Source organism: Vidua macroura, chromosome 30 (assembly GCF_024509145.1).
Source record: "Vidua macroura isolate BioBank_ID:100142 chromosome 30, ASM2450914v1, whole genome shotgun sequence".
Taxonomy (NCBI): domain Eukaryota; kingdom Metazoa; phylum Chordata; class Aves; order Passeriformes; family Viduidae; genus Vidua; species Vidua macroura.
In genome coordinates, this window is record NC_071600.1 from 1,437,997 (window position 1) to 1,463,480 (window position 25,484).

The 25,484-nt window shown below is 53.6% G+C and overlaps 1 protein-coding gene, 1 long non-coding RNA gene and 2 pseudogenes across 2 annotated transcripts; 2 read left to right on the forward strand and 2 right to left on the reverse strand.

Moving 5' to 3' along the window:
• LOC128820668 (uncharacterized) overlaps positions 1-25,484 on the reverse strand; it is a 1,438,581-nt pseudogene that overhangs the window by 859,066 nt on the left and 554,031 nt on the right.
• The window catches only part of LOC128820667 (uncharacterized), a 2,212,279-nt pseudogene that overhangs the window by 319,578 nt on the left and 1,867,217 nt on the right, over positions 1-25,484 (forward strand).
• Positions 2,709-4,244, reverse strand: LOC128820723 (olfactory receptor 14J1-like). Its single transcript, XM_054001543.1, has one exon. It carries the CDS (start codon positions 4,168-4,170, stop codon positions 3,238-3,240), a length of 933 nt encoding a protein of 310 aa, XP_053857518.1. The 5' UTR covers positions 4,171-4,244; the 3' UTR covers positions 2,709-3,237.
• Positions 13,477-14,745, forward strand: LOC128820789 (uncharacterized). The gene is made up of 2 exons (XR_008440948.1): positions 13,477-13,672; positions 14,685-14,745. It is a non-coding gene; the product is annotated as an uncharacterized LOC128820789 (long non-coding RNA).

Genomic DNA, 25,484 nt, shown 5'->3' on the forward strand with positions numbered 1-25,484 from the left:
GAAATTACAGAGTTTTCAGTATTTGGTGAAAAAAGGAGGGGCATCAATACAACTTCCACACTGGATCTCCAGAGGGCAGACTTTGGCCTATTAAAGAGACTGATTTGAGAGTACCTTGGGAAGCAGCCATTAAAAACAAAGGGGTCCAGGAAGGGTGGGTGTGCTTCAAAACAGAAATCTTGAAGGCACAGGAACCGATTATGCCAGTGTCCTGAAAGATGAGCCGACGAGGGAAACAGCCAGCCTGGATGGGCAAGGAGTGTTACAAGGACTAGGGAGCAAAGAAGAGGGTGTACCATCTTTGGAAGGAGGGTCAGGTTTTGCAGGAAACCCTTCAAAGGGTTGCTAGGCCACATAGGAAAAAAAACTAGAGAGGCAAAAGCCAACTTAAAACTCAATCTGGCCACTTCTGTAAAGGTCTATAAAAATATATTTTTATTAATACATCAGTAGTAAAAGGAAGGGCAAGGACAACATCTATTCACTATTGGATGTGGTGGCAAATGCAGTCACTAAAGATGAGGAAAAGGCTGAGGTAGTTAAACCCTTCTTTGCCTCAGTTTTTCAATGATAAGAAAGGTTGCCCTCAGGACAAGCGTTCTCCTGAGCTGGCAGATGGGCACAGGGAGCAGAACAGCCCCTGTAATCCAGGAGGGAGCAGCTGGGGACCTGCTGAGCCACTCAGATGCTCACAGGTGTATGGGATGGGATGGGATCCATCCTAGGGGGATGAGGGAGCTGATGGATGAGCTCCCCAAGCTGCTCTCCATCATTTCCCATCAGTCCTGGCTCACCAGGGAGGTGCCAGAGCACTGGAGGTGCCAGTGTGAGCCCATCCCCAAGAAGGGCTGGAAGGAGGATCTGGGGAACTCCAGGCCTGTCAGCCTGACCTCGGTGCCCGGCAAGGTTCTGGAACAGATCACCTTGAGAGCCATCACAGGGCACCCACAGGATGGCTGAGGGGTCAGAGCCAGCCAGCCTGGATTTCAATATCTGCATTGATGATCGGGATGAGCGGATTGAGTCCACCATCACCAAATTTGCAGATGACACCAAGTTGTCTGTGAGTGTGGATCTGCTGGAGGTCAGGAGGGCTCTGCACAGGGCCCTGGACAGGCTGGATCCAGGGCCCAAATCCAACAAGGTGAGGTTTAACAAGTCCAAGTGCCAGGTCCTGCACTTTGGCCACAACAACCCCTGCAGCGCTCCAGGCTGGGGACAGAGGGGCTGGAGAGCAGCCAGGCAGAAAGGGACCTGCAGGGACTGATGGACAGCAGGCTGGACATGAGCCAGCCGTGTGCCTAGGTGGCCAAGAAGGCCAATGGCTCCTGGCCTGGATCAGGAATGGTGTGGCCAGCAGGAGCAGGGCAGGGATTCTTCCCCTGTGCGGGGCACTGGTTGGGCAGCACCTCGAGTGCTGTGTGCAGTTCTGGGCCCCCCAATTTAGGAAGGACATGGAGGGGCTGGAGCGTGTCCAGAGAAGGGCAACAAGGCTGGTGAGGGGTCTGGAGCACAAGTCCTGTGAGGAGCAGCTGAGGGAGCTGGGGTTGTTGATCCTGGAGAAGAGGAGGCTCAGGGGAGACAAGGCAATGTCAGGGCACAGGTTGGACTTGATGATCTCCAAGTTCTTTTCCAACCTTGCTGATTCTGTGATTCTCTGAAACCACCCTTGGAGCAGTTGCAGGAGGAGCCCTGGGCCTCCTCTTCAGAAGCTGCAGCAGCCCAGGTCCCTCAGCTTCTCCTCACAGCCCCAAAGCCCATCCTGTCAGTCGTGCAGAGCCTCTGCAGCTCCTCCTCCTTGCCCAGAACAGGGAGCCCCACAGGCAGACACAGCAGCCCAGATGTGCCCCCCTGGCCTGGGCTGCCTCTGGCAAGGGAGCAGCACCAGGCACTGCAGGAGCCTGCAGACAATTCCTGCAGCACTTGTGGGATGATCCTGCTCCCCAAGGGCCGTTCCCATGGTGCCAAGTCAGGAACTGCAATGGGGAGTGGGGCCAGAGAGGAAAGGGCAAACAGGGATGGGCTGTGTGCAGGGAAGGGAACAGGGGTGGGCAATAGGAAGAAATTTGTAGCAGGAAGAGTAAAGAAAGCAAAGGTGAAGACAAGGAAATGCTCAGGGCAGTTTGGGGGTGGCTGCCAGGCAGCCCTGGCTCTGAGCAAGAGCGTCCGCAGTGGGCCAGGAAAGTCCCAGCTGATGGGAACAAACTTTCTGGCTGAGTGCAGAGGCCAGGACAAAGCTGAGTGGTTTCCCTGGCGTCCCCCAGCCCTTCCTGGCCCCAGGGGCTGATGGCATTTGTGCTGCCTCAGGTTCATGTCCCCACAGCACCAGCACGGGGGTGCTCCTGCCTGCTGTGTGCAATGCAAACAGGGGCTCCTGAGCCAGCGCTGCCGTGTCTGTGCCTGCAAGGATGCGGCACCTGTGTGAGCTGGGGGAGAGGCCAGGGCTGCAGAGGGGGGATGTTGCTGGCAGCTCCATGAGGACGCTCTGGGACGCTGCCCTGGGCTGTGCAGCGCACTGGGGATGGATCAGCCCCTGCTCTGCTGCTCCTTCCCGTCTCCCCCAGGGCCCTGGCAGAGCACCAGCCGTGCTGTTTACCCCCAGCCTGCCCACGGCCAGCCTGGGGCTGCTGATGGGGGTTTTCTGTGCTGAGCATTGGCCTGGCCGTGTTCTTGAGAGAGCCTGGGCAAGGAGCCCGGAGCCCCCAGGCCCTGGCCTGAGGCGTCAGCACTGCCCCAGCAGTGCCCATGGCCTGTCCCTGCTGCAGCCCCGGCACTGCCACCCCCAGGACTGTGCCCGGCCCCGAGAGCACTCAGGCCCTGCAGCAACACCAGGGCCACCAGGGCAGCGGGGCAGGGCCACGGGAGCAGCACTGGCAACACCAAGTGCTGCTGCTGCTGCTGGGCACAGCTGCTGTGCCAGCACTGATCTGCCCCAGCTCTGCACACAGACATTGCTGCTGCAGCTCCAGAGAAGGCAACAAAAGGGCATCTCTGCAGAAAACTCTGCTGGGAGATGCTTTTGTTCCTTTAAAGCCACCAAGAGCGCAGCCCCTCATTGACACAGTCTGTGGCCACGGGGAATGTGGTGAGAAACTAAATGAGAAATGGCATAAACAATGACATTTCCTTGGGGAGAAGATGAAAAAAGTAAAACAAAGGAAAAAACGCCCTCAACCAAAGCAACAAGTACCAAAGATGACTTTTATTACAAGTGATTTGCAGAAATTGGCCAGCAGTTTAATGCTCCTGAAAGCATCCAGTCATCAGTCTCCTCACTGCAGCCTTGAGCTCCTGGTTCCTCAGGCTGTAGATGAGGGGGTTCAGGGCTGGAGGCACCACCGAGTACAGAACTGACAGGGCCAGATCCAGGGATGGGGAGGAGATGGAGGAGGGCTTCAGGTGAGCAAATATGACAGTGCTGGCAAACAGGGAGACCACAGCCAGGTGAGGGAGGCAGGTGGAAAAGGCTTTGTGCCGTCCCTGCTCAGAGGGGATCCTCAGCACGGCCCTGAAGATCTGCACATAGGAGAAAACAATGAACACAAAACAACCAAATACCAAACAGGCACTAACTGCAACAAACCCAAGTTCCCTGAGGTAGGATTTGGAGCAGGAGAGCTTGAGGATCTGTGGGATTTCACAGAAGAACTGGCCCAGGGCATTGCCATGGCACAGGGGCAGGGAAAATGTATTGGCTGTGAGCATGAGAGCATTGAGAAAGGCACTGGCCCAGGCAGCTGCTGCCATGTGGGCACAAGCTCTGCTGCCCAGGAGGGTCCCGTAGTGCAGGGGTTTGCAGATGGACACGTAGCGGTCGTAGCACATGATGGTCAGCAGGAAATACTCTGATGAGATGAAAAAGACAAAAAAAAAGAGCTGAGCAGCACATCCTCTGTAGGAGATGGTGCTGGTGCCCCAGAGGGAATTGTGCATGGCTTTGGGGACAGTGGTGCAGATGGAGCCCAGGTCGCTGAGGGCCAGGTTGAGCAGGAAGAAGAACATGGGCGTGTGCAGGTGGTGGCCGCAGGCTACGGCGCTGATGATGAGGCCGTTGCCCAGGAGGGCAGCCAGGGAGATGCCCAGCAAGAGGCAGAAGTGCAGGAGCTGCAGCTGCCGCGTCTCTGCCAGTGCCAGCAGGAGGAAGTGGCTGATGGAGCTGCTGTTGGGCATTTGCTGTGGCTGCACATGGGCACCTGTTCATGGAGAAAGGACAGTGACAAGTCAGGAGAGGCTGCTTGGAGCCAAACCTGGGCCATTCCCTGTTGCCTGTCCTGGTGGGACTCATCCACCCTTGTTCCTGGTCTGGGAAAACTTTTAGCTACAATCAGAGCACAATCACACTCCCGGGTCACCCTGGAATAAACCAGACCCTGCCCAGAGACATCCCTGAATGTTTCACCCTCTCCAAAGGTCTCTGGGCTAGGTCTCAGCACCCCCTTGAGCCAAGGACACTCACGCTCCCTTGGCCAACCCAACAGCATTTCCTCAGCTGTGGCATCTCTCTGCACTTCCCTGTGGGACATTCAGGGAACTCCCAGACTCTCTGGCACAGATCTGCACCCAGGAGGGCAGCTCAGATCTGGGAAGGGCACAGCAAGGAGATCCAGGGTGTGCCCATGATGGGATCTCAGGGAGGGGCTCAGCTCATTCCCCATTCCCATGGACAGCCCTGCCTGGCAGGAATGCCAAGGGCAGTGCCTGACTCAGCTGCTGCAAATGCCAGAGCCTCCCTGAGAGCACCAGATAACAGTGACAATATCAGGGGAGTGCAGAAACAAGAGAAGATGTTGTGGTGCTGTGCCTGAGAGGGCAGGGCAGAGACCGCCGGGCACTCAGGACAGTGTTCCCGTGCCCAGCTGTGCCCAGCACCTCCCACACACCAACAGTGCCCTCCTGCCCCAGCACTGCTCTGCCCAGCCCCCTCTCCTTCCCAGAGCATCTCCCTGGGCCTGGACATTCCCTCCTGAGAGGTGCCTTGTCCCTGCCAGCGCTCACAGAGCCCATCCCACCCCGTGTGCCCTCGGCCCGGCCCTACAGAAACCTGCCTGTGTGCAGGGCCCTGGCTGGGGCAGGGTCTGTGTGCAGCTGGGCAAGGGCAGCTCAGGAGAGCCCTGCTGGGCCCTGCCAAGGTGATGCTGCTGCTGTCCAGGGCTGAGCAGTGGCTGAAGGCCCTTTGGGAGGCTGCCAGCAGAGAGACTGACCACCCAAAGTCACAGTTCTGGAGTCTCTGTAAATGTTCAAACATCCCTTTGATGATCCTCTGTGTCCCTTTCAACTCAGAATGTTCTGTCATTCTGGGATTACAATTCCTCTTCTGCTTCTCTCATCCCCCTCTTGTCTATAATCAGAAGAGAAAAAAAGCCCTTGCAACAGAGTTAGAACAGTAAACTAAGAAGCAGACCTTTATTGGCAGCTTCCAGGTGTCCCAGTGGGGATGAGGCACAATCGGCTCCTGATTTCAACAATTTATAAAGGTTGATTCCTTAGGATATTTAACAGGAAAATCCAATAGGAGATTCAGTTGTCCCAGTTACACACCCCTGGCTCAACACATTGGAGTAGGTCCAAGGGCTACTTTGCCCTACTTTTTATTATGACTGCTCACATTCTGGTCAAAAACCAAAATGTTCTTCTTGTAGGTCCTCTTCCTGATAATAAGACGATACAGTATTTCAGGAACGTATTTACACAGGTTATTGTTCTAAAATCAAAGAGAAAGGTTAGGAAATGTACTAGAGTTAATTAAGGATTATAGTTATAGAAGTATATAATAGTAGTTTAATAGAGTTAATTAAGAGTTTAATAGCGTAAAGTAAGGATTATAGTTTTATAACTGTATAATATTAATTTATAGAGCTTTGAATAAATAAAAATGTATCAAAAGCAAAAATCTTTCTGTCACCACCCCAACTTTCCCATCCATCTCCAAGCAGGAAATGGAAAACAGTCTCAGGAAAGCTCCTGAGCTTTACAGCAATCCCAGGCTTACCTTCTTTGGGAAGTGTCCTCCGGAGCTGTGCCCAGGCTGGTCTGGAGCTGGGAGCAGCCCTGCCCCAGCCAGCAGCTCTCAGCAGCAGCACCTGCCCTGCTCAGGGTGGCTCCTTCCCCCCACAGCTTCTGGCTAGCGCTGGCAGCAGCTCCCCGGGCCGGCTGAGAGCTGTCCCTGGCAGGCAGCAGAGTCCCTGGCCCAGCACAGCGCCCTGGGCTGCAGGACCCTGCTCTGCAGGACAGCCCTGGGCACCCCTGGCTGCTCTGCACAAGAGACCATCAGAGAATGTACTCACAGGGGCTGTGGGCATTGGCATGTTCCAGCTTGAGGAGATCACTGCAGGAGCTGCAGCTGCATTGTCCTGCAGCCAGAGGTTCCTGTGCCAAGGGCTGGCAGTGATTCTGCCCCAGGCACTTCTCAGCACCTTCCCAGCCCTGACTGATTGAAGCTCTCTGTGCCTCTGGGCTGTGCCCGCGCTGGCTGCAGGCAGTGCCCCAGCCCTGCTGGGCTGGGAGAAGAGCTGCTCATCCAGAGAAATGTGCTTTTGAAGCTCTGCTTGCTTACCAGCATCACCCTCTGTGCCAGGAGCCCGGCCCAGCTCAGCAGCACAGACACAGCACAAGGACTTGAATAAGCCTCTGGGGCTTTGTGCTCAGGCCCTGAACATCAGGCCCTGAGAGGGAGCTGCAGAAACCTCTCCAGAACTCCCAAGTCAGAATCCAACTCCAAAGTTTCTTTGACTTTTAATGGGTCCCAGTGAGGGACACGACTGAGAAAGTGTCCCCAGGCCCCAGGCAGAGCAGAGAACTGGAGGCAGTGATGACAGGTGGGGACAAAGAGAAGCCAAGTCTTGGTGGCCTGGGGCACAGCAGGGTCTGTGCCACCAAGGGCTGTGAGGAGACACCTTGTCCTGAGGCCCTGGGGCCTCCTGGCACAGCCCCAGCCAGGCTGGCCACTGTCAGCCCCTTGTCCTGCCCTCAGCATCCCCCCCTAGCCCACATCCCAGTGGCCTCAAGGATCTGCTGGAAGGAGTCCCTGGGGAGCCTTGCTCAGGAATGGCCCTGGGGGCTCCACAATGCTCCCAGGCACTGCAGGTTTTTCAAAGGACTTTGGCTTTGGCTTTTGCCTTGCAGTCTCTGAGAGCTTTCTGCAATCATGGCCTCCAATTATCTGCTGTAATTAGTCCCTGGAGAGGCTTTGTCAGCAACAACACTCAGTGGGGCTCATTAATGCTTCAAGGTACTTCAGTTCTTTTAAGGCACTTGGTGTTTCCCTTTGGATACAGACTCTGTGAGAGGTTTGTGCAATCATGGCCCCAATTATCTGCTTTAACGAGTCCCTGGAGAGCTTTGTACTGACACTCAGTGGGGCTCATTAATACTTCGAGATACTCTAGGTTTTAGAAGTACTTTGGATTTTCCTTTCCACACTGAGAGGTTTTTGTGCCATTTTGAGTCTCTGACAGGTTTTTGTGCCATCCTGGCCTCCAATTCTCTCCTCCAAGGAGTCCATGAGGAGCCTGTGTTGGGGATGGACCTCAGTGGGTCCCATTCATGCTTTGAGACACTTTGGGGTTTTCTTCTGCCTTTGACTCCTGGAAAGGTTTGTGCAATCTCCTCTCAGGCCCTGAGGTTCCAGGGCTCAGCTCCAAATGCACCACGGGGCTCATTAGGATCAAGCAAGTCCTGACAAACCATGGCTCTGCCTTGATTTCCCTCTGGTCTGGGGCAGTTCATCAGGAAGTTTCTGTAGTGATTTTGGTTCACCAATTTGAGATTTCTCAGCCAATGCATCAATTAGTGTGGTGGGTTCAGTGCTGGCTAATTACCAATGCACTCACTAGAATATACTTACTCATTTCCTGCTCTGAGATAGGATTAGGAGAAAGGCAAAGTAGGCTCAAAACTTTAAAAAGGTTTATAATAGTAACTAAAAGAAAGAGTAATAAGAATCGGAACAAAACTTTCAGAACACTTCCTCTCTCCATACAACTTGACAATGTAAAGAGAGAAAGCCTATCAGTTTGCCACCACTAGAATAGTCTTTCTTCACTTGACTTAGGGAGAGAAGTTCCTCTTGTTAATATTATGGCAACTTCTCCACAAGAAAACACTTCTCTCATGGCTTTTCAGTTCCTCCAGTAGCAGCTGCCTGAAAAAATCTGCAATCATGAAGTCCCTCCCATTTTTTCACAGCTTTTCCCACAGCTGTGTTTATGGGCCATGTCAGCTTATGGGGTATTGGTTTAAAGATGAGCTGTTTAAGAGCAAAGGTTTTCTTCATCTGTTTCTGAAATCATCTTCATCTCTAGGAACAGAGGTCTTCTTCTTCTCTCCCTGAGGGCACAGGGTCTCATCACTCTCCTCCCTTTCTCTGTTCAAACTTCTCATGGGATCACAGCAACTTCAACATTTGCTTACTTTAGCATGGAGGTCTTTGCTGAACAAGTCATCTCCCCATTCTTTTCAATGCATTATAGGGAAAAAGAGAGTCTGATGTATCAATTCCATCCTTCTCCACAGTTTGGAGGTTTGTGCAGCGGCTGCGCTGGGGCTGTGTCAGGCTGGGCGGCGCTGGGGGCAGGGCCAGGATCTCAGCAGCCAGGCCAGAGCAGAGCAGCAGCACGGCCGGGGCCGATGGCTTCTCCTGGCCCTGCCCGCTGGTTGCGGGCCAAGCCCAAGGGCGGCAGAAGCTTGGCCGAGCCGGCCCGGCCCGGGGCTGCTCCTGGGGCCCGGCGGATCCTGGCTGGGCCCGGGCTGGCGGCGGGGCAGGGCTCGGCAGCGGCCAGATGTCAGCAAGCGCAGCCACGGCCCGGCCCGGCCTCGGCCCCGCGGCCTCCCCTCCCCTGCCCGGCAGCCGATGGGGCCTGGCGGGCTCCCTGGGAAGGGGCCCGGCCCCACGGCAGGAGCCGCCCGGCCCGCCCCGGCCCAGACGGGGGCTGGCCCGGCCTTGGCACCTCTGTGCTGGCCAGAAGGGAAAGAGACCCAGACAGGCTTCTTCCTCTTTAACTTGTGTCTTCACAGAGGCGTGTGCAGTTTCCTTAGTGGTTTAACAGATTTTCTATTCTCAAAGCTAATTACTGATTGGTTTTTTTGTCAGACACAGAGGAAACTGCCAGTAGCTTCTCTCAGGACATCACTTGTGTGATGCAAAACCACCACAACAGCACAGAGCACTGAGCTCCTTTGTCCATATGTAGTGGTCATGTGCCTGAAGCCTCAGAACCCCACCTTGGGAGATCTCTGGGCCCTCTCCAAGGTTTTTCAAATGAAAACATTCAGCTTATAGAAAATCACCAGAGGATAGAGCCAGCCTGACCTGTCTGTCCTCGCTATTTTTATCTGGGAGCAATCCTTGGATATAGGGAATTTGGGAGGCCAAATTCTAATTTTTGCCATGGTCCCTGGACAAGAAAGCCAGTTCTTTTCCATAGGAAAGAAGGAACAGAGCCTCAGTGTTTCCCGGGTGGATGAGAGGTGACCATCAGAAGGCAAGGCCAGCTACAGCTGGCAGGTTTTTTCCTGAGAGATACCCTTGCATACAGGAAATTTTTTAGGGAGGGCACCAATTTTGGCCATGGGCATCTGAGAAGACGGACATTTTTTTTCCATAGCAAGGAAAGCACGGAGCCCCAGTGCTCCAGGAGCTGATGAGAGGCAGCCCTTGGCATTCCAACATCAGCCAGACCTGTCAGGTGGCCCCTGGGAGGCCAAGCCAGCCAGACCTGTTCCATGTTCCCTCGGTTCCATGGGGCCCCACAGTGTCCCAATGATCCCTTGCTCCCATGAGGCCCTGAGGTGTCACAATGCCCCCTTGGTGACACGAGGCCCTGAAGGGTCCTCATGGTCTCCATGGTTCCATCAGGCCCCACAGAGTCATGATGGTCTCTGGGTCCATGAAGCCCCGCTGTGTCACCATGGCCCCTTGGTTCCATGGGCTCCAGTGGTGCCACAATGATCCCCTTGGTTCCATGAGGTCCCCACAGTGTCACAGGGATCTCCATGGGAAGGAAAGAAGCAAGCCCCAGTGTGGCAGGGGCAGCCACCAAAGGCCAAGGCCAGCCAGACTTGACGGTACTGGCAGATTTTGCCTGGGAGCAACCCTTGGATATCAGGAATTTTGGAGGTGGAATCCCAATTTCAGGCATGGACACCCTGAGGAGAAGGACGGTTCTTTTCTATACTAAGGCAGGCACCAGAGGCCTGAGCCAGCCAGACCTCTCTGTCCTGGTAGCTTTTGTCTGAAAGCAACGCTTGGATATAGGGAATTTTGGGGGGGGAACCCCAATTTAGGCCATTTAGGTGTAGATAAGAAGAATGGTTCTTTTCCGTAGGAAGGAAAGCACAGAGACCAAGAATTTCAAAGGCAGAAGAGGAGAGAGGTGGCTCCTGGGAGGCCAAGCCAGCCAGACCTGTTCTTCCTGGCAGCTTTTGTCCCTGAGGAATCCTTGGATTTATGGAATTTGGGAGGGGGAATTTCAATTTTGACCACGGACACCTTGAGAAAAAGGACGGTTCTTTTCCATAGGAAGGAAAGCACCAAGTTCCAGTGTGGAACTGGTCTAAGGGCAGCCAGACCTGTCTCTCCTAGCTGCTTTCACTGGGGAGCAATCCTTGGATGTATGGAATTTTGGAGGTGGAATCCCAGATTTGGCCATGGGTACCTGGTTAGGATGGATGTTTTTTTCCTCTAGGAAAGAAAAACACCAAGTTCAAGTGTTCTCAAAGAAGATGAGAGGTGGCCACATTTAGGCCAAGCCAGCCAGACCTGTCTGTCCTGGCACCTTTCATCTAGGGGCTATCCTTGGACACTGGGAATTTTGGAGGTGGAATCTCAGTTTTGGCCGTGGGCACCTGGACAGGAAGATGAGTTCTTTTCATTAGGAAGGAAAGCACAGAGCCCCAGTGTTTCAGGGACAAATGAGTGCCAACCCTCAGGAAGCCAAGGCCAGCCAGACTTGTCAATCCTGGCAGCTTCTGTCTGGAAGCTGTCCTTGGATATAGGGAATTCTGGAGGCAGATGCCAAATTTTGGCCATGGGTGCCTGGTGGAGATGGATTTTTTTTCCCATAAGAAAGAAAAGCACATGGTCCCAGTGTTTGATGTGTCACAATGGCCCCTCGGCTCCATGCGCCCTCGCTGTGTCACAACGGCTCCTCTGTGACACTGCGGGCTCCACAAGGTCACCATGGACCCTTGGCTCCTTGGGGCCCCCAAGTTCCACAATGGTCTCCTTGATTCCATGAGGCAGCCCAGTGTCACAATGGCCCCTTGGTTCCATGAGGTTCCGCAGTGTCACCGTGGTGTCCTTGGGCCTGCATTGTCACAACTGACCCACGGTTCCATGAGGTTCCGTGCAGCAGCGCAGCAGGAGCTGCCGAAGCCACCGCCTTTCCAAGAGTGTCTCAGCCAGGAAGGACGGACAGCTCTGCACACCAGACGCTCACGCTGCGCTGTGTCATTTGAACGTCGGCGGAGAATGAAAAGGCAGGAGGGGTTCTTTGTGTGGAGTTCCAGTGGCAGTTTATTTCAACTACACGCTGAAGGCGTCCAGGGACAAAGAACACACAATACAGCCTGGACCAGGGCCATATAGGGAGACAGTGGGGCGGAGCATCAAACCTGAGGGCCAGTGGGTTGAGGGAGCAGGGGTGGCACAGAGGAGGGACTGAAGAGCAACAACCAACACAGATTCAGGGGAGGAAAAGCAAGGGACAGGGGACGAATAGGGAAAGCAGGAGCAGGGAACATTCTGGAACTGGGGAGGAGACAAGAGATGATGTAACTAAGGAATGTAGAACTTTGAAGAAGTGGGGAGGGAAAAGGAATAACACAACCGAAATTATTAACATAAAGGTGCAAGGGACTGTGGGAGAACATGTCTCTATACCATTATAACTTAGAGGGGAGTTTCCTCCAAGGCATCCCAGCCTCATCGTCCCCTTGCTCGACTTGGGATGCAACAGTTCCGTAGTGTCACCGTGGTGTCCTTGGACCCTCACTGTCACCACTGACCCACGGCTCCATGAGGTTCCCCAGTGTCACCGTGGTCGCTGTCAGAGGCTGGATGAGATCGATGTCCCTAGACCCCTTGGGATGCTCGGAATGCCCGTGTGGGGCCAGGGCCGGGTCAGGCCTTGGTTTGTGATGGGACAGAGCCTTTGGTTCCCCCCAGCATTTCAGTGTTCTGGGGTGTTACAGCCCCACAGGCTCACAATGGCCTCTTGTTTCCACAACTTACCACAGTGTCACACTGGCCCCTTGGTTCCATGAGGATCTGCAGTGTCACACAGGTTTGTGACATTTGTCCTTGCTGCCCCTCACGTCCCACTGCCCCACAAACAGCCCCGAGCCACCCGTGAGGGACAGGCCCTGCTGTGCCAGGCTGGGCTCAGGGCTTGGCCTTTCAGCTTCCCCCAGCCAGCCCAGGCCTTGCTCAGCATTGCAGTTCCCTGCTCTGAGCCTTTGGCTCCCTGCAGTCCTGGCCTCAAGGATCTGCTCCCACCAGTCCCTGGGGAGCCTTTGGCAGTGCCTGCCCTCAGTGGGGCCCAGTGATGCTCCAAGGGACTTGGAGTTTTGCTTCTGACTCCTTGAGCAGCTTCTTCAGCCTTCTCTCAGTGCCTGAGGGTCCTGGATACAGCCCCAAATCCAAACCTTCAAGTCTCCAGGGCTTGTGCAGCTGATTGGAGTCAGTTTGGAGTTCTGTTAAAGAGAAAGATTTCAAAGTGCACCTCACGACTTCTTTTCTTTAATCAAGTGAGTATTTTTTATTTTCCAGTTCAGAGAAAAGCTAATAGAAGCATTCCCCAGGTGACCTTGATGCTGAATGTCTCCTTGGGAGCTCTGGGCATGTAGAAGAATGAGCCCCTTGAGGGCTGACCCTGTTTGGACAAGCTGCTCCTCAGCCCCAGCCTCACCACGTCTGACATGGCCCACCTGGCACTGACATCCCTGTGCCTTGCAGCAGAACCTTGTCCCTGAGCTCTGCAGCTCCATGTCCCAGCCCAGTGCACCGTGTCCCACCTGCTCTCCTCAGGGCTCTGCCTGCACACAAGCCCAGGAGAAGTTTTCCTGTTTGTAAGGAAGGAATGGAAAAGCCTGAGCAGGTTTCCTAAGCAACAAACCCCACTCAGGAAGCACCTGCTCAGTACAGGCTGCCTGGAATGGTGTCACCTTTCTACCAGGGACAGTGTGGCCAGAAATGATCTCTGGAAGCAGAATTCTCTGAGTCTCCCAGCTGAATTCTCTGTCCCTGTCCTTTCCCTGGATCTCTGTTGCAGATGGAAGCTGCTGGTGCCATCCTCACCTTTAACCTCTCTGTTGAATGCAAACAGATGTTCCCAGCTGTGTTAAGCAGGATTTGCTCCATGTTTCTATAAATCTTTTGTGTTCCCCATGGAACAAAGGGGCCATTTTGGCACTGGGGGGTGACGTGGAAGCAAGGAGTCAATTGTGACCCTGGGGTCCCATGGAAACAAGGGGCCATGGTGACACAGCAGGGCCACGAGGATCCAGTGGTCCATTGTGACACTGTGGATCCAAGGAGACCATGGAGACACCCCCAGAACCTCATGGAACCAAGGAGCCCATGGTGACCCAGCGGGGCTGCATGGAGCCAATGGCCCATGGTGACACTGCCCATCCAAGGAGGCCATTTGGACACTGCGGAAGCTCATGGAGCCAGGTAGGCCATTGTGACACTGAGGAACTTCATGCCACCAAATATCCATGGTGACACAGCAGGGCACCACGGGAACCCAGGAACCGCTGCTGGCAGTGCGGAAACTCATGGAACCAGGGGCCCTTGTGGCACTGCAGAACCAACACAGCTGCTGCACCTTGTCCCCTGGGCCTGCACAGCTCCTTGGGAGGCACGGCAGGAGCAGCACCCTGGGAGCCTCGGGAATGCCCCTCTGGCATCCATGGCACATGCTCCCAGGGGCTGGAATTCCAGTTCCCAGCCAGGAAAAGATCCTCCTGCTCTTGAAGGCAAAGCTCTTAACAAGGAGCCAGAATCCAAGTGGAGCAAGATCCTACAGTGACATTTCACTGCCAGCCTTCATAACTTCACCCATGGTGGTTGTAGCTCCTGGATTGGGAATGAAATCAGGGCAGGGCCTTTGGTGGGAGCTGCCCTGGGTCAAGGGAGACACTGAGAGAGAAACAGAGCAGGCAAAGAAAGGCAGGAGAGAAAAGAGGACACAAACACAATCAGCTGAGAAGGCGGCACTCGGGAAAACAAACCAGAACTGATGGAAAATGAATGGGACAGGAATCAATAATTCTGAAAATTTTATTTACTGCTAAAATACATCCCACCCCCCCAGTCCCACAGAACACCAATCCCACTGCTCCAAATTTGGATCCCACTTCTCCCAATCTTCTTCCACCCCCATCTCACACTAGAGGCTAAGGAATTGAGTAATTTTGGCATGGGATTGAGGTTTTTTGAGGTTAGAACAAGCCATTTTTAGATGGGATTGAGACTATTTTGGGGTAAGATTGCATTGTTTTCAGTGGGACTGTTGTTTGTTGTTTGGAATGCAGAGAGATGAAGAACACTGCCCAAAATCCCCCAAGGACCAACAAATCTTCCATACTATATCCCCAAACCACAAATTCCCCCTCAATTAGCTGTGTAATGCTGAGACTTAAGACATCTCTGACAAATTTCTTTCTTTTTGGTCGAATTTCAGGTGTTTTTAAGGGATGAAGATAGATCAGACGAATATTAGGGCCATACCAAAAGGATAACCAGCCAGGTGTCTTCCCTCTGTGTATCACAGGGAATGTGGGTCACTGGGGCTCTGACCAACGTGGGTCCTCCCATGGGGGATGGAGTTGGAGCAGTGCACAAAGCTCTTCCTGCAGTCGGGGCACTTGCAGGGCTTCCCCTACTGGTGGGTCTGCTGGTGTCGGGTCAAGGCAGAGCTGCTGGAGAAGCTCTTCCCACACTGGGGACACTCGTAGGGCCTCTCCCCGGTGTGGATGCGCCGGTGCCTGATGAGGTGGGAGTTGTGCTTGAAGCCCTTCCCGCAGTCAGGGCAGAGGAAGGGCCTCTCCTCTGTGTGAATCTGCTGGTGCAGGAGGAGAGTGGAGCTGGTGTGAAACCTCTTCAGACACTGGGGACACTTGTAGGGCTTCTCCCCAGTGTGGACCATTTGGTGGATGATCACTTTGGACCTTCGGCTGAAGCTCTTCCCACATTCCCCACACTCGTAGGGCCATTCCCCAGTGTGGATGCGTTGGTGGATGACAAGTGCAGAGCTGCAGCTGAAGCCCTTCCCACACTCCCCACACTCATAGGGCCATTCCCCGGTGTGGATCATCTGGTGGCAGATCAGGTTGTTGCTCCGCCTGAAGCTCTTCCCACACTCCAAGCACTTGTAGGGTTTCTCCCCATCATGGAGCTGCTCATGGACCACCAGCTCCGAGCTCTGGCTGGAGCTCTGTCCACCTTCCTGGCACAGGGTGGGTCCTTCCTCCTCAGAGCACCCTGGGCTGGGTTTGCAGCCCCTCCTCCTGTGGGATCTCTGGGGATTTTCCTCCACGTTGGATTTCTGCGTTGTGGAGCTGCTCAAAATGGCGTCTTCCACGAGGTTCTGCCGTGGGGATTTGTCCTCCCTGGTCTCCATCCTCAGCTCCTCGTCTGGGGGCAGAAGGACAAGGAGAGGATGGGATTTGCCTCCATGCCAGAGGGAAGGGGAAGGAGATCCCCACAGTGCGTCCCCGGCAGGACGGTGTCGGCAGCAGGGTTGTCCTGCAGCCGGGGGCCATGTAGGACATGGGGGAGATGGAGCAGGGGAGAGGGGGAAAGGGGCACTGACTTCCTCCTCACCTGCCTGGGTGTCCCAGGGCTCCTTCCTCGTCCTTGCAGCCTCCTCCGCCATGTGGCAAAAGTTTGGGGATGGGAAATTCTGCTCTGGAAAGAAAACAAATGGTGCGCACATTGAGTTTTGTACTGGTTTGGAGCAAAGCAAGGGGAGAATTTATGCCAGAATTACAATTTAATGAGAAAATTAAGATCAAGGCAATGATCCAGAAACACTGGCTTAATCTGACAGAGTCAGGATATAACCTGACACCCCGTTGGGCAGGGAGGTGGTAGCAGTCTGATGAAATGGTGGCTGCAGTCCTGTTGGAGTGATGAACGTGATTCTGTCAAAGCAGGGGTCCTGTAGAAGGGTCTGGTCTTCCTCTGAAGGTCCAGTGGTGCTTATGGAGCTCTTGTCCTCTGGGAATCCAGTAGGCAAGGTGCTCCAGGTGTTGCAAGGGTGAGATTATATCCAGGCAGGAATGCTTGGTTCCTCCCCCTGGGCGGAGCATCCCACAATGGGATGATGTAATTTTATCAGTCCTGCAGTGACACTCAATGGCCCATTAACAGAAGATGGCCCCTGCAGGGCGTTATCAGGGCTGAGTCATGGCAGAGATAAAGAACACTGCCCCACCTGTTTATAACAGTTCATGAAGATGGTGACTGAAAAAACACTTTTGGTTACATCTTACATTGTCACCTGAAACAGTGAGGCAATCCCTGCTCGGGGTGGGGGGTGAACACCACCCCCCTTACCCAAACTGGCTCAGGTGTAAAACCCCCACCCTGGGAAGGCCCCACACACAGGGGACAATGTCACACTTGCCCTGCCCCAGGGGAGGTCTCTGTCCCTGTCACTCCCTTGCTCTCCCCACTTTGCTCTTTCTTTCCATCTCTCTCTCTACCTCACATTTACTGTTCAATAAAATCCACTTGGAATTTGGTCTCGTTAGCACCTTAATTGGGGCAGAGGCATCTCACTAACAATTTTATTAACCAGATGGTGACATTATTTTGGCTCAGTGAGTTCAGGGCACTGTTGCCTGACCCCAAGTGCCTTTGACAACTGCATGGTTCCCTCCTCAGAGGAGGTTCTGGCTCTTTCTGGAGGAACTCTTGGAAACTTGGACACAGCTTCCTCTGAGGGACGTATGGGAGAACTTATGAGGAAAATGGCTGTTGTGGGTGGCCAGTGTAAAGAACATATTTTGTTGTCCTTCCTTGAAAAGTTTGTGAAAATCACTGGAGGAAAGGGACCAAATGATACCAGCAAGACTGACAAGGATCATTCACCACAATGTGAGGAACACAAGACTGCTAAAAGTCCTACAAGAAACCCAGCTGAAGTAGCTAAATTCCTAAATAACTCCCGAATTCACAGGCTTGGGGGCATTGCCAAATGTCAGAATCATTATTCTCTTTGTCCCTGTCACCTTTGTGACAGCTATACAGAGCTTTCCTTCCTCTTAATAATCTGTATTGTGCCAAATTTTCAGTTTTCTTTTTTTCAGAATCTGCCAGCAGCTGAGCTGTGCAGGAACTGATGGGATTTGCAATTGCCAAAGAATTGCTTCTATTGTCGGTTTATTCATGTTAGGGATTTGTTTGAGTTTCTATCACAAGTGACTTGTGGGAAGAGCAAATATTCCTCAAGGCATTTTATGGAGGGTTAAGTTTGATTTCTGCCGAGTTTATTTTGTCTGGTGCCCAGGGGATGTTCGAGGGGTCTCTGTGCCTCTTGCCCTGGGGGATGCTTGGGAGGGGCTTGGATGGGTTGTCCCTGTCCCTGTCACTCCAGGCCATTCCCCAGGGGTCTCCATTGTTCTCACCCCAGGGAATGCTTGGGGGGTCTCACTCCCTCTCACCCTGTGCCAGGGGGTGCTCAGGGCAGTCTCTCTCCCTCTCAGCCCAGGGGAGGCTCGGGGGTCTCTGTCTCCTTGCCCTGGGGGATGCTTGGGGGGTCTCCACCCCTCTGGCCTCAGGGAATGCTTGTGCAGGGCTGGGGACCAGGGGCTCTGTGTCCCTCTCACCGCTGAGGGTGCTCGGGGCTGGGGGGGCTCTCCGACCTTCTCATCCCTGGGGAGGCCGGGGGGGTCTCTGTCCCTCTCAGCCCTGGTGTGACCCTGCCCAAACATCATCGGGGTCAGAGGGACAGAGACACCCCCAAACCCCCAGAAAGGCTGAACCTGGGATTTGGTCTGGGTCTGAGGGTTTAGGAAGGGGCTGGAATTGGGGCTGGGGTTGGAGCTGGGACTGAGATTTGGGTTAGAGCTGGGACTGGGGTTAAGGCTAGACATGGGATTGGCTTTAGGGCTGGGGTTGGGATTGGGTCTGGGGCTAGATGAGTCTGGCACTGGGATGAGATTAAATACAGAACTGTGAGTGTGTCTAAACGTGGAGTGAGATTGAGACCAGGATCAGGGTCAGGTTTGGGACTGAGTGCACTGTGAGAGATGGTCTGAAATCACCAGGACAGAGAGAGAGCTGGCTGGCCTAGGCCTCTGGTGGCTGCCTTTCATCTGCCCCTCAAACACCGGCGTTCCGTGCTTTCAATCGTATGGAAAAGAACTGTCCATCTCCTCCAGGTGTCCATGTCTGAAATTGGGATTCCACCTCTAAAATTCCCTATATCCGAGGGCTGTTCCCAGCCAAAATCTGCCAGTACTGCCAAGTCTGGCTGGCCTTGACCTCTGGTGGCTGCCCCTGCCACACTGGGGCTCGGTTCTTTCCTTCCCATGGAGATCCCTGTCACACTGTGGGGACTTCATGGAACCAAGGGGATCATTGTGGCACCACTGGAGCCCATGGAACCAAGGGGCCAGGGTGACACAGCGGGGCTTCATGGACCCAGAGACCATCATGACTCTGTGGGGCCTGATGGAACCATGGAGACCATGAGGACCCTTCAGGGCCTCGTGTCACCAAGGGGGCATTGTGACACCTCAGGGCCTCCTGGGAGCAAGGGACCATTGGGACACTGTGGGGCCCCATGGAACCGAGGGCACATGGAACAGGTCTGGCTGGCTTGGCCTCCCAGGGGCCACCTGACAGGTCTGGCTGAACTTGGAATGCCAAGGGCTGCCTCTCATCAGCTCCTGGAGCACTGGGGCTCCGTGCTTTCCTTGCTATGGAAAAGAACAGTCCCTCTTTCCAGATGCCCATTGCTAAAACTGGGAAGCCTCCTAAAAAATTACCTATAGGCAAAGCTATCTCAGAAAAACCTGTCAGCTCTGGCTGGCCTTGGCCTCCAGTGGTCACCTCTCATCTGCCCCTGAAACAGAGGGGGTCTGTTCCTTCCTATGGAAAAAAAACAGCATTCTTGCCAAAGACCATGGCCAAAATTAGAATTTGGCCTCCCAAATTCCCTATATCCAAGGAATGCTCCCAGACAAAAGTAGCCAGGACAGTAGCCAGTAGACAGGCCATGCCGGCTCTGTCCTGTGGTGATTTTCTTAGACTATGAGCTGAATGTTTTCATTTGAAAACACCTTAGAGAGCACCCAGAAATCTCCCAAGGTGGGGTTCTGAGGCCTCAGGCACATGACCACTACATATGGACAAAGGAGCTCTGTGCTCTGCGCTGTTGTGGTGGTTTTGCACCATGGAAGTGATGTCCTGAGAGAAGCTACTGGCAGTTTCCTCCGTGTCTGACAAAAAACCAATCAGTAATTAGCTTTGAGAATTGACAATCTGTTAAACTTAAGGAACTAAGGAACGCCTCTGTAAAGACACATGTTAAACATAAGAAAGCCTGGCTGGGTCTCTTTCCCTTCTGGCCAGCACAGAGGTGCCAAGGCCGGGCCAGCCCCCGTCTGGGCCGGGGCGGGCCGGGCGGCTCCTGCCGTGGGGCCGGGCCCCTTCCCAGGGAGCCCGCCAGGCCCCATCGGCTGCCGGGCAGGGGAGGGGAGGCCGCGGGGCCGAGGCCGGGCCGGGCCGTGGCTGCGCTTGCTGACATCTGGCCGCTGCCGAGCCCTGCCCCGCCGCCAGCCCGGGCCCAGCCAGGATCCGCCGGGCCCCAGGAGCAGCCCCGGGCCGGGCCGGCTCGGCCAAGCTTCTGCCGCCCTTGGGCTTGGCCCGCAACCAGCGGGCAGGGCCAGGAGAAGCCATCGGCCCCGGCCGTGCTGCTGCTCTGCTCTGGCCTGGCTGCTGAGATCCTGGCCCTGCCCCCAGCGCCGCCCAGCCTGACACAGCCCCAGCGCAGCCGCTGCACAAACCTCCATGGGAAAACAGCTCCGGCCGCAAGGACCCAGCCCGGCCGGGCTCACGCAACCATCTGCAGGCCCCGCCTCAGATATTGACTCTTCCCGTGCTTCCATCCTCCCTCCAGGGAGAGAAAAGGACAAAGTGCAGGCACACAGAGGAGCAACGTGAAGACACCGAGGTCGGTGAAGAGGAAGTTGAGTCCCAGATGGGAGGGATGAGGAGATGCCTTGATCTTGGGGCTGAAACCCTCAGGAAACCTATGGAGAAGGATGGAATTGATACATCAGACTCTCTTTTTCCCTATAATGCATTGAAAACTATGAGGAGATGACTTGTTCAGCAAAGGCCTCCATGCTCAAGTAAGCAAATGTTGAAGTAGCTGTGATCCCATGAGAAATTTGAACACTGAAAGAGAAAAGAGTGATGAGACCCTGTGCCCTCAGGGAGAGAAGAAGAAGATCTCTGTTCCCAGAGATGAAGATGATTTCAGAAATAAATGAAGAGAACCTTTGCTCTTAAAAAGTTCATCTTTAAAACAATACCCCATAAGTTGACATGGCCCATAAACACAGCTGTGGGAAAAGCTGTAAAAATTGGGAGGGACATCATGATTGCAGATTTTTCCAGGCAGCTGCTATTTGTGGAAATGAAAAGTCATGAGAGAACTGTTTTCTTGTGGAGAAGTCTCCATAACATTAACAAGAGGAACTTCTCTCCCTAAGTGAACAGAAGAAAGACAATTTGAGTAGTAAACTGACAGAAAATTTTAGGTTTTGTCTCTTTACATGGTCAGGTTGTAGGGAGAGAGGAAAAGTGTTCTGAAAGTTTTGTTCTGATTTTTATTACTCTTTCTTTTAGTTGCTATTAACAAACTTTTTATTATACACTTTTAAAGTTCTGAGCCCACTTTGACTTTCTCCTAATCCTACCTCAGAGCAGGAAATGAGTAAGTATATTCTAGTGAGTGCACTGGTAGTTAGCCAGCACTGAATCCACTACACTAATTCATGCATTGGCCGAGAAATCTCAAATTGTTGAAACAATGAACTGCCCCAGACAAGAGGGAAATCAAGGCAGAGCCATGGTTTGTCAGGACTTGCTTGATCCTAATGAGCCCCGTGGTGCATTTGGAGCTGAGCCCTGGAACCTCAGGGCCTGAGAGGAGATTGCACAAACCTTTCCAGGAGTCCAAGGCAGAAGAAAAACCCAAAGTGTCTCAAAGCATTAATGGGTGCCACTGAGGTCCATCCCCAACACAGGCTCCTCATGGACTCCTTGGAGGAGAGAATTGGAGGCCAGGATGGCACAAAAACCTCTCAGAGATTCAAAATGGCACAAAAACCTCACCACGTGGAAAGTAAAACCCAAAGTTCCTTAAAAAAGTTGAGTATCTCAAAGTATTAATGAGCCCCACTGAGTGTCAGTACAAAGCTCTCAAGGGAATCGTTAAAGCAGATAATTGGGGCCATGATTGCACAAACCTCTCACAGAGTCTGTAGCAAAAGGGAAACACCAAGTACCTTAAAAGAACTAAAGTACCTTGAAGCATTAATGAGCCCCACTGAGTGTTGTTCCTGACAAAGCCTCTCCAGGGACCAATTACAGCAGATAATTGGAGTCCATGATTGCAGAAAGCTCTCAGAGACTCCAAGGCAAAAGCCAAAGCCAAAGTCCTTTGAAAAACCTGCAGTGCCTGGGAGCATTGTGGAGCCCCCAGGGCCATTCCTGAGCAAGGCTCCCCAGGGACTCCTTCCAGCAGATCCTTGAGGCCACTGGGATGTGGGCTAGGGGGGGATGCTGAGGGCAGGACAAGGGGCTGACAGTGCCCAGCCTGGCTGGGGCTGTGCCAGGAGGCCCCAGGGCCGCAGGACAAGGTGTCTCCTGACAGCCCTTGGTGGCACAGACCCTGCTGTGCCCCAGGCCACCAAGACTTGGCTTCTCTTTGTCCCCACCTGTCCTCAGTGCCTCCAGTTCTCTGCTCTGCTTGGGGCCTGGGGACACTTTCTCACTCGTGTCCCTCAGTGGGACCCATTAAAAGTCAAAGCAACTTTGGAGTTGGATTCTGACTTGGAGTTCTGGAGAGGTTTCTGCAGCTCCCTCTCAGGGCCTGATGTTCAGGGCCTGAGCACAAAGCCCCAGAGGCTCATTCAAGTCCTTGTGCTGTGTCTGTGCTGCTGAGCTGGGCCGGGCTCCTGGCACAGAGGGTGATGCTGGTATCCAAGCAGAGCTTCAAAAGCACATTTCTCTGGATGAGCAGCTCTTCTCCCAGCCCAGCAGGGCTGGGGCACTGCCTGCAGCCAGCGCGGGCACAGCCCAGAGGCACAGAGAGCTTCAATCAGTCAGGGCTGGGAAGGTGCTGAGAAGTGCCTGGGGCAGAATCACTGCCAGCCCTTGGCACAGGAACCTCTGGCTGCAGGACAATGCAGCTGCAGCTCCTGCAGTGATCTCCTCAAGCTGGAACATCCCCATGCCCACAGCCCCTGTGAGTACATTCTCTGATGGTCTCTTGTGCAGAGCAGCCAGGGGTGCCCAGGGCTGTCCTGCAGAGCAGGGTCCTGCAGCCCAGGGCGCTGTGCTGGGCCAGGGACTCTGCTGCCTGCCAGGGACAGCTCTCAGCCGGCCCGGGGAGCTGCTGCCAGCGCTGGCCAGAAGCTGTGGGGGGAAGGAGCCACCCTGAGCAGGGCAGGTGCTGCTGCTGAGAGCTGCTGGCTGGGGCAGGGCTGCTCCCAGCTCCAGACCAGCCTGGGCACAGCTCCGGAGGACACTTCCCAAAGAAGGTAAGCCTGGGATTGCTGTAAAGCTCAGCAGCTTTCCTGAGAGTGTTTTCAATTTCCTGCTTGGAGAAGGATGGGAAATTTGGGGTGATGACAGAAAGATTTTTACATTTGATACATTTTTATATATTCATAGCTCTATAAATTACTATTATATAGTTATAAGACTACAATCCTTTCTGTATGCTATTAAACTCTTAATTAACTCTATCAAACTACTGTTGTATACTTCTATTACTATAATCCTTAATTAACTCTCGTACATTTCCTAACGTTTCTCTTAGATTTATAAAACTATAATCCTTACTTTAGGCTATTAAACTCTTAATTAACTCTATTAAACTACTATTATATACTTCGATCAATACAATCTTTAATTAACTCTATTACATTTCCTAACCTTTCTGTTAGACTTCAGAACAATAAGCAGACTGTCTAAATACATTCCTGAAATACTGCATCGTCTTATTACCAGGAAGAGGACCTACAAGAAGAACATTTTGGTTTTGACCAGAATATGAGCAGTCATAACAAAAAGTGTGGCAAAGTAGCCCTTGGACCTACACCAATGGGTTGAGCCAGGAGTGTGTAACTGGGACAACTGAATCTCCTATTGGATGTTCCTGTTAAATATCCCAATTAATCAACCTTTAGAAATTGTTGAAATCAGGAGCCGAATGTGCCTCATCCCCACTGGGACACCTGGAAGCTTCCAATAAAGGTCTGCTTTTTACTTTACTGTTCTAACACTGTTACACGGGTTAGGGAGATGCTCAGGGAAGGAGAGGGGGCTGAGCAGAGCAGTGCTGGGGGAACAAGCCCATCCAGCCCCTCACCTTCCCTCAGCCACAGGGAATCCTTTGCCTCTCCCATCTCTCAGTGCCAAAATATGAGTGCAGCAGGAATGCTGGGGATTCCTGACCTCAGAGAGCCAGGAATGATGTGTGGCTAGGAAAACAGTTCCTTAAGCCAGCTCCTGCCATCCCTGTTTTCTAGGACTGCGAGTGAAGATGGTAACAAGCCTTTCTGCATTAGGAGTGATTCCCCTGACAAATGCTGAATATCCAGCCTTGTCCCTCTGCCACATGGCCACAAACCCAGGGCAGCAGGGCAGGGATGGCTCCTTGGGAGCTCCCACACACAGCCCTGGCTGCTCCTGGCACACTCAGCCAGCACAGCTGGAGCTCAGACAGGGACCTGGGTGAAGGTTTGCCCAGAGCAGGAACAAGGCTGAGTGAGTCCCAGCAGGACAGGCTACAGGGAATGGCCCAGATTTGGCTCCAAGCAGCCTCTCCTGACTTGTCACTGTCCTTTCTCCATGAGCAGGTGCCCATGTGCAGCCACAGCAAATGTCCAACAGCAGCTCCATCAGCCACTTCCTCCTGCTGGCACTGGCAGAGACGCGGCAGCTGCAGCTCCTGCACTTCTGCCTCTTGCTGGGCATCTCCCTGGCTGCCCTCCTGGGCAACGGCCTCATCATCAGCGCCGTAGCCTGCGGCCACCACCTGCACACGCCCATGTTCTTCTTCCTGCTCAACCTGGCCCTCAGCCACCTGGGCTCCATCTGCACCACTGTCCCCAAAGCCATGCACAATTCCCTCTGGGACACCAGCACCATCTCCTACACAGCATGTGCTGTTCAAGTTTTTATGCTTATCTTCTTCATTAGAACACAGCTTTCCCTCCTGACCATCATGTGCTATGACCGCTACGTGTCCATCTGCAAACCCCTGCACTACGGGACCCTCCTGGGCAGCAGAGCTTGTGCCCACATGGCAGCAGCTGCCTGGGCCAGTGCCTTTCTCAATGCTCTGCTGCACACGGCCAATACATTTTCCCTGCCCCTGTGCCATGGCAATGCCCTGGGCCAGTTCTTCTGTGATATCCCACAGATCCTCAAGCTCTCCTGCTCCAAATCCTATCTCAGGGAACTTGGGCTTCTTGCTGTTAGTGTGTGTTTGGTATTTGGTTGTTTTGTATTCATTGTTTTCTCCTATGTGCAGATCTTCAGGGCTGTGCTGAGGATCCCCTCTGAGCAGGGACGGCACAAAGCCTTTTCCACCTGCCTCCCTCACCTGGCCGTTGTCTCTCTGTTTGCCAGCACTGCAGCGTTTGCTCACCTGAAGCCCCCCTCCATGTCCTCCCCATCCCTGGATCTGTCAGTGTCAGTTCTGTACTCGGTGGTGCCTCCAGCCCTGAACCCCCTCATCTACAGCCTGAGGAACCAGGAGCTCAAGGCTGCAGTGAGGAGAATGATGACTGGATGCTTTCAGGAACATTAAACTGCTGGCCAATTTCTGACAATCACTTGTAGTCAAAGTCATCTTTTATACATCTTGTTGGTTTCATTTTGGAGGTTCTATTCCTTTGTTTTAGTTTTTCCATGTTGTCCAAAAAGAACATTTTTAGTACCATTTCTCATTTTGTTTCTCTCCACATTCCCTGTGGCCACAGACTGTGTCAATGAGGGGCTGCGCTCTCCGTGTCTTTAAAGTAACTCAAGGATCTCCCAGCAGAGTTTTCTGCAGAGCTGCCCTTTTGTTGCCTTCTCTGGAGCTGCAGCAGCAATGTCTGTGTGCAGAGCTGGGGGCAGATCAGTGCTGGCACGGCAGCTGTGCCCAGCAGCAGCAGCAGCACTTGGTGTTGGCAGTGCTGCTCCCGTGGCCCTGCCCCGCTGCCCTGGTGGCCCTGGTGTTGCTGCA

Coding starts and splice junctions, on each gene's coding strand:
- LOC128820723 (XM_054001543.1), bottom strand. CDS start 4,170: ATGCCCAACAGCAGCTCCATCAGCCACTTCCTCCTGCTGGCACTGGCA.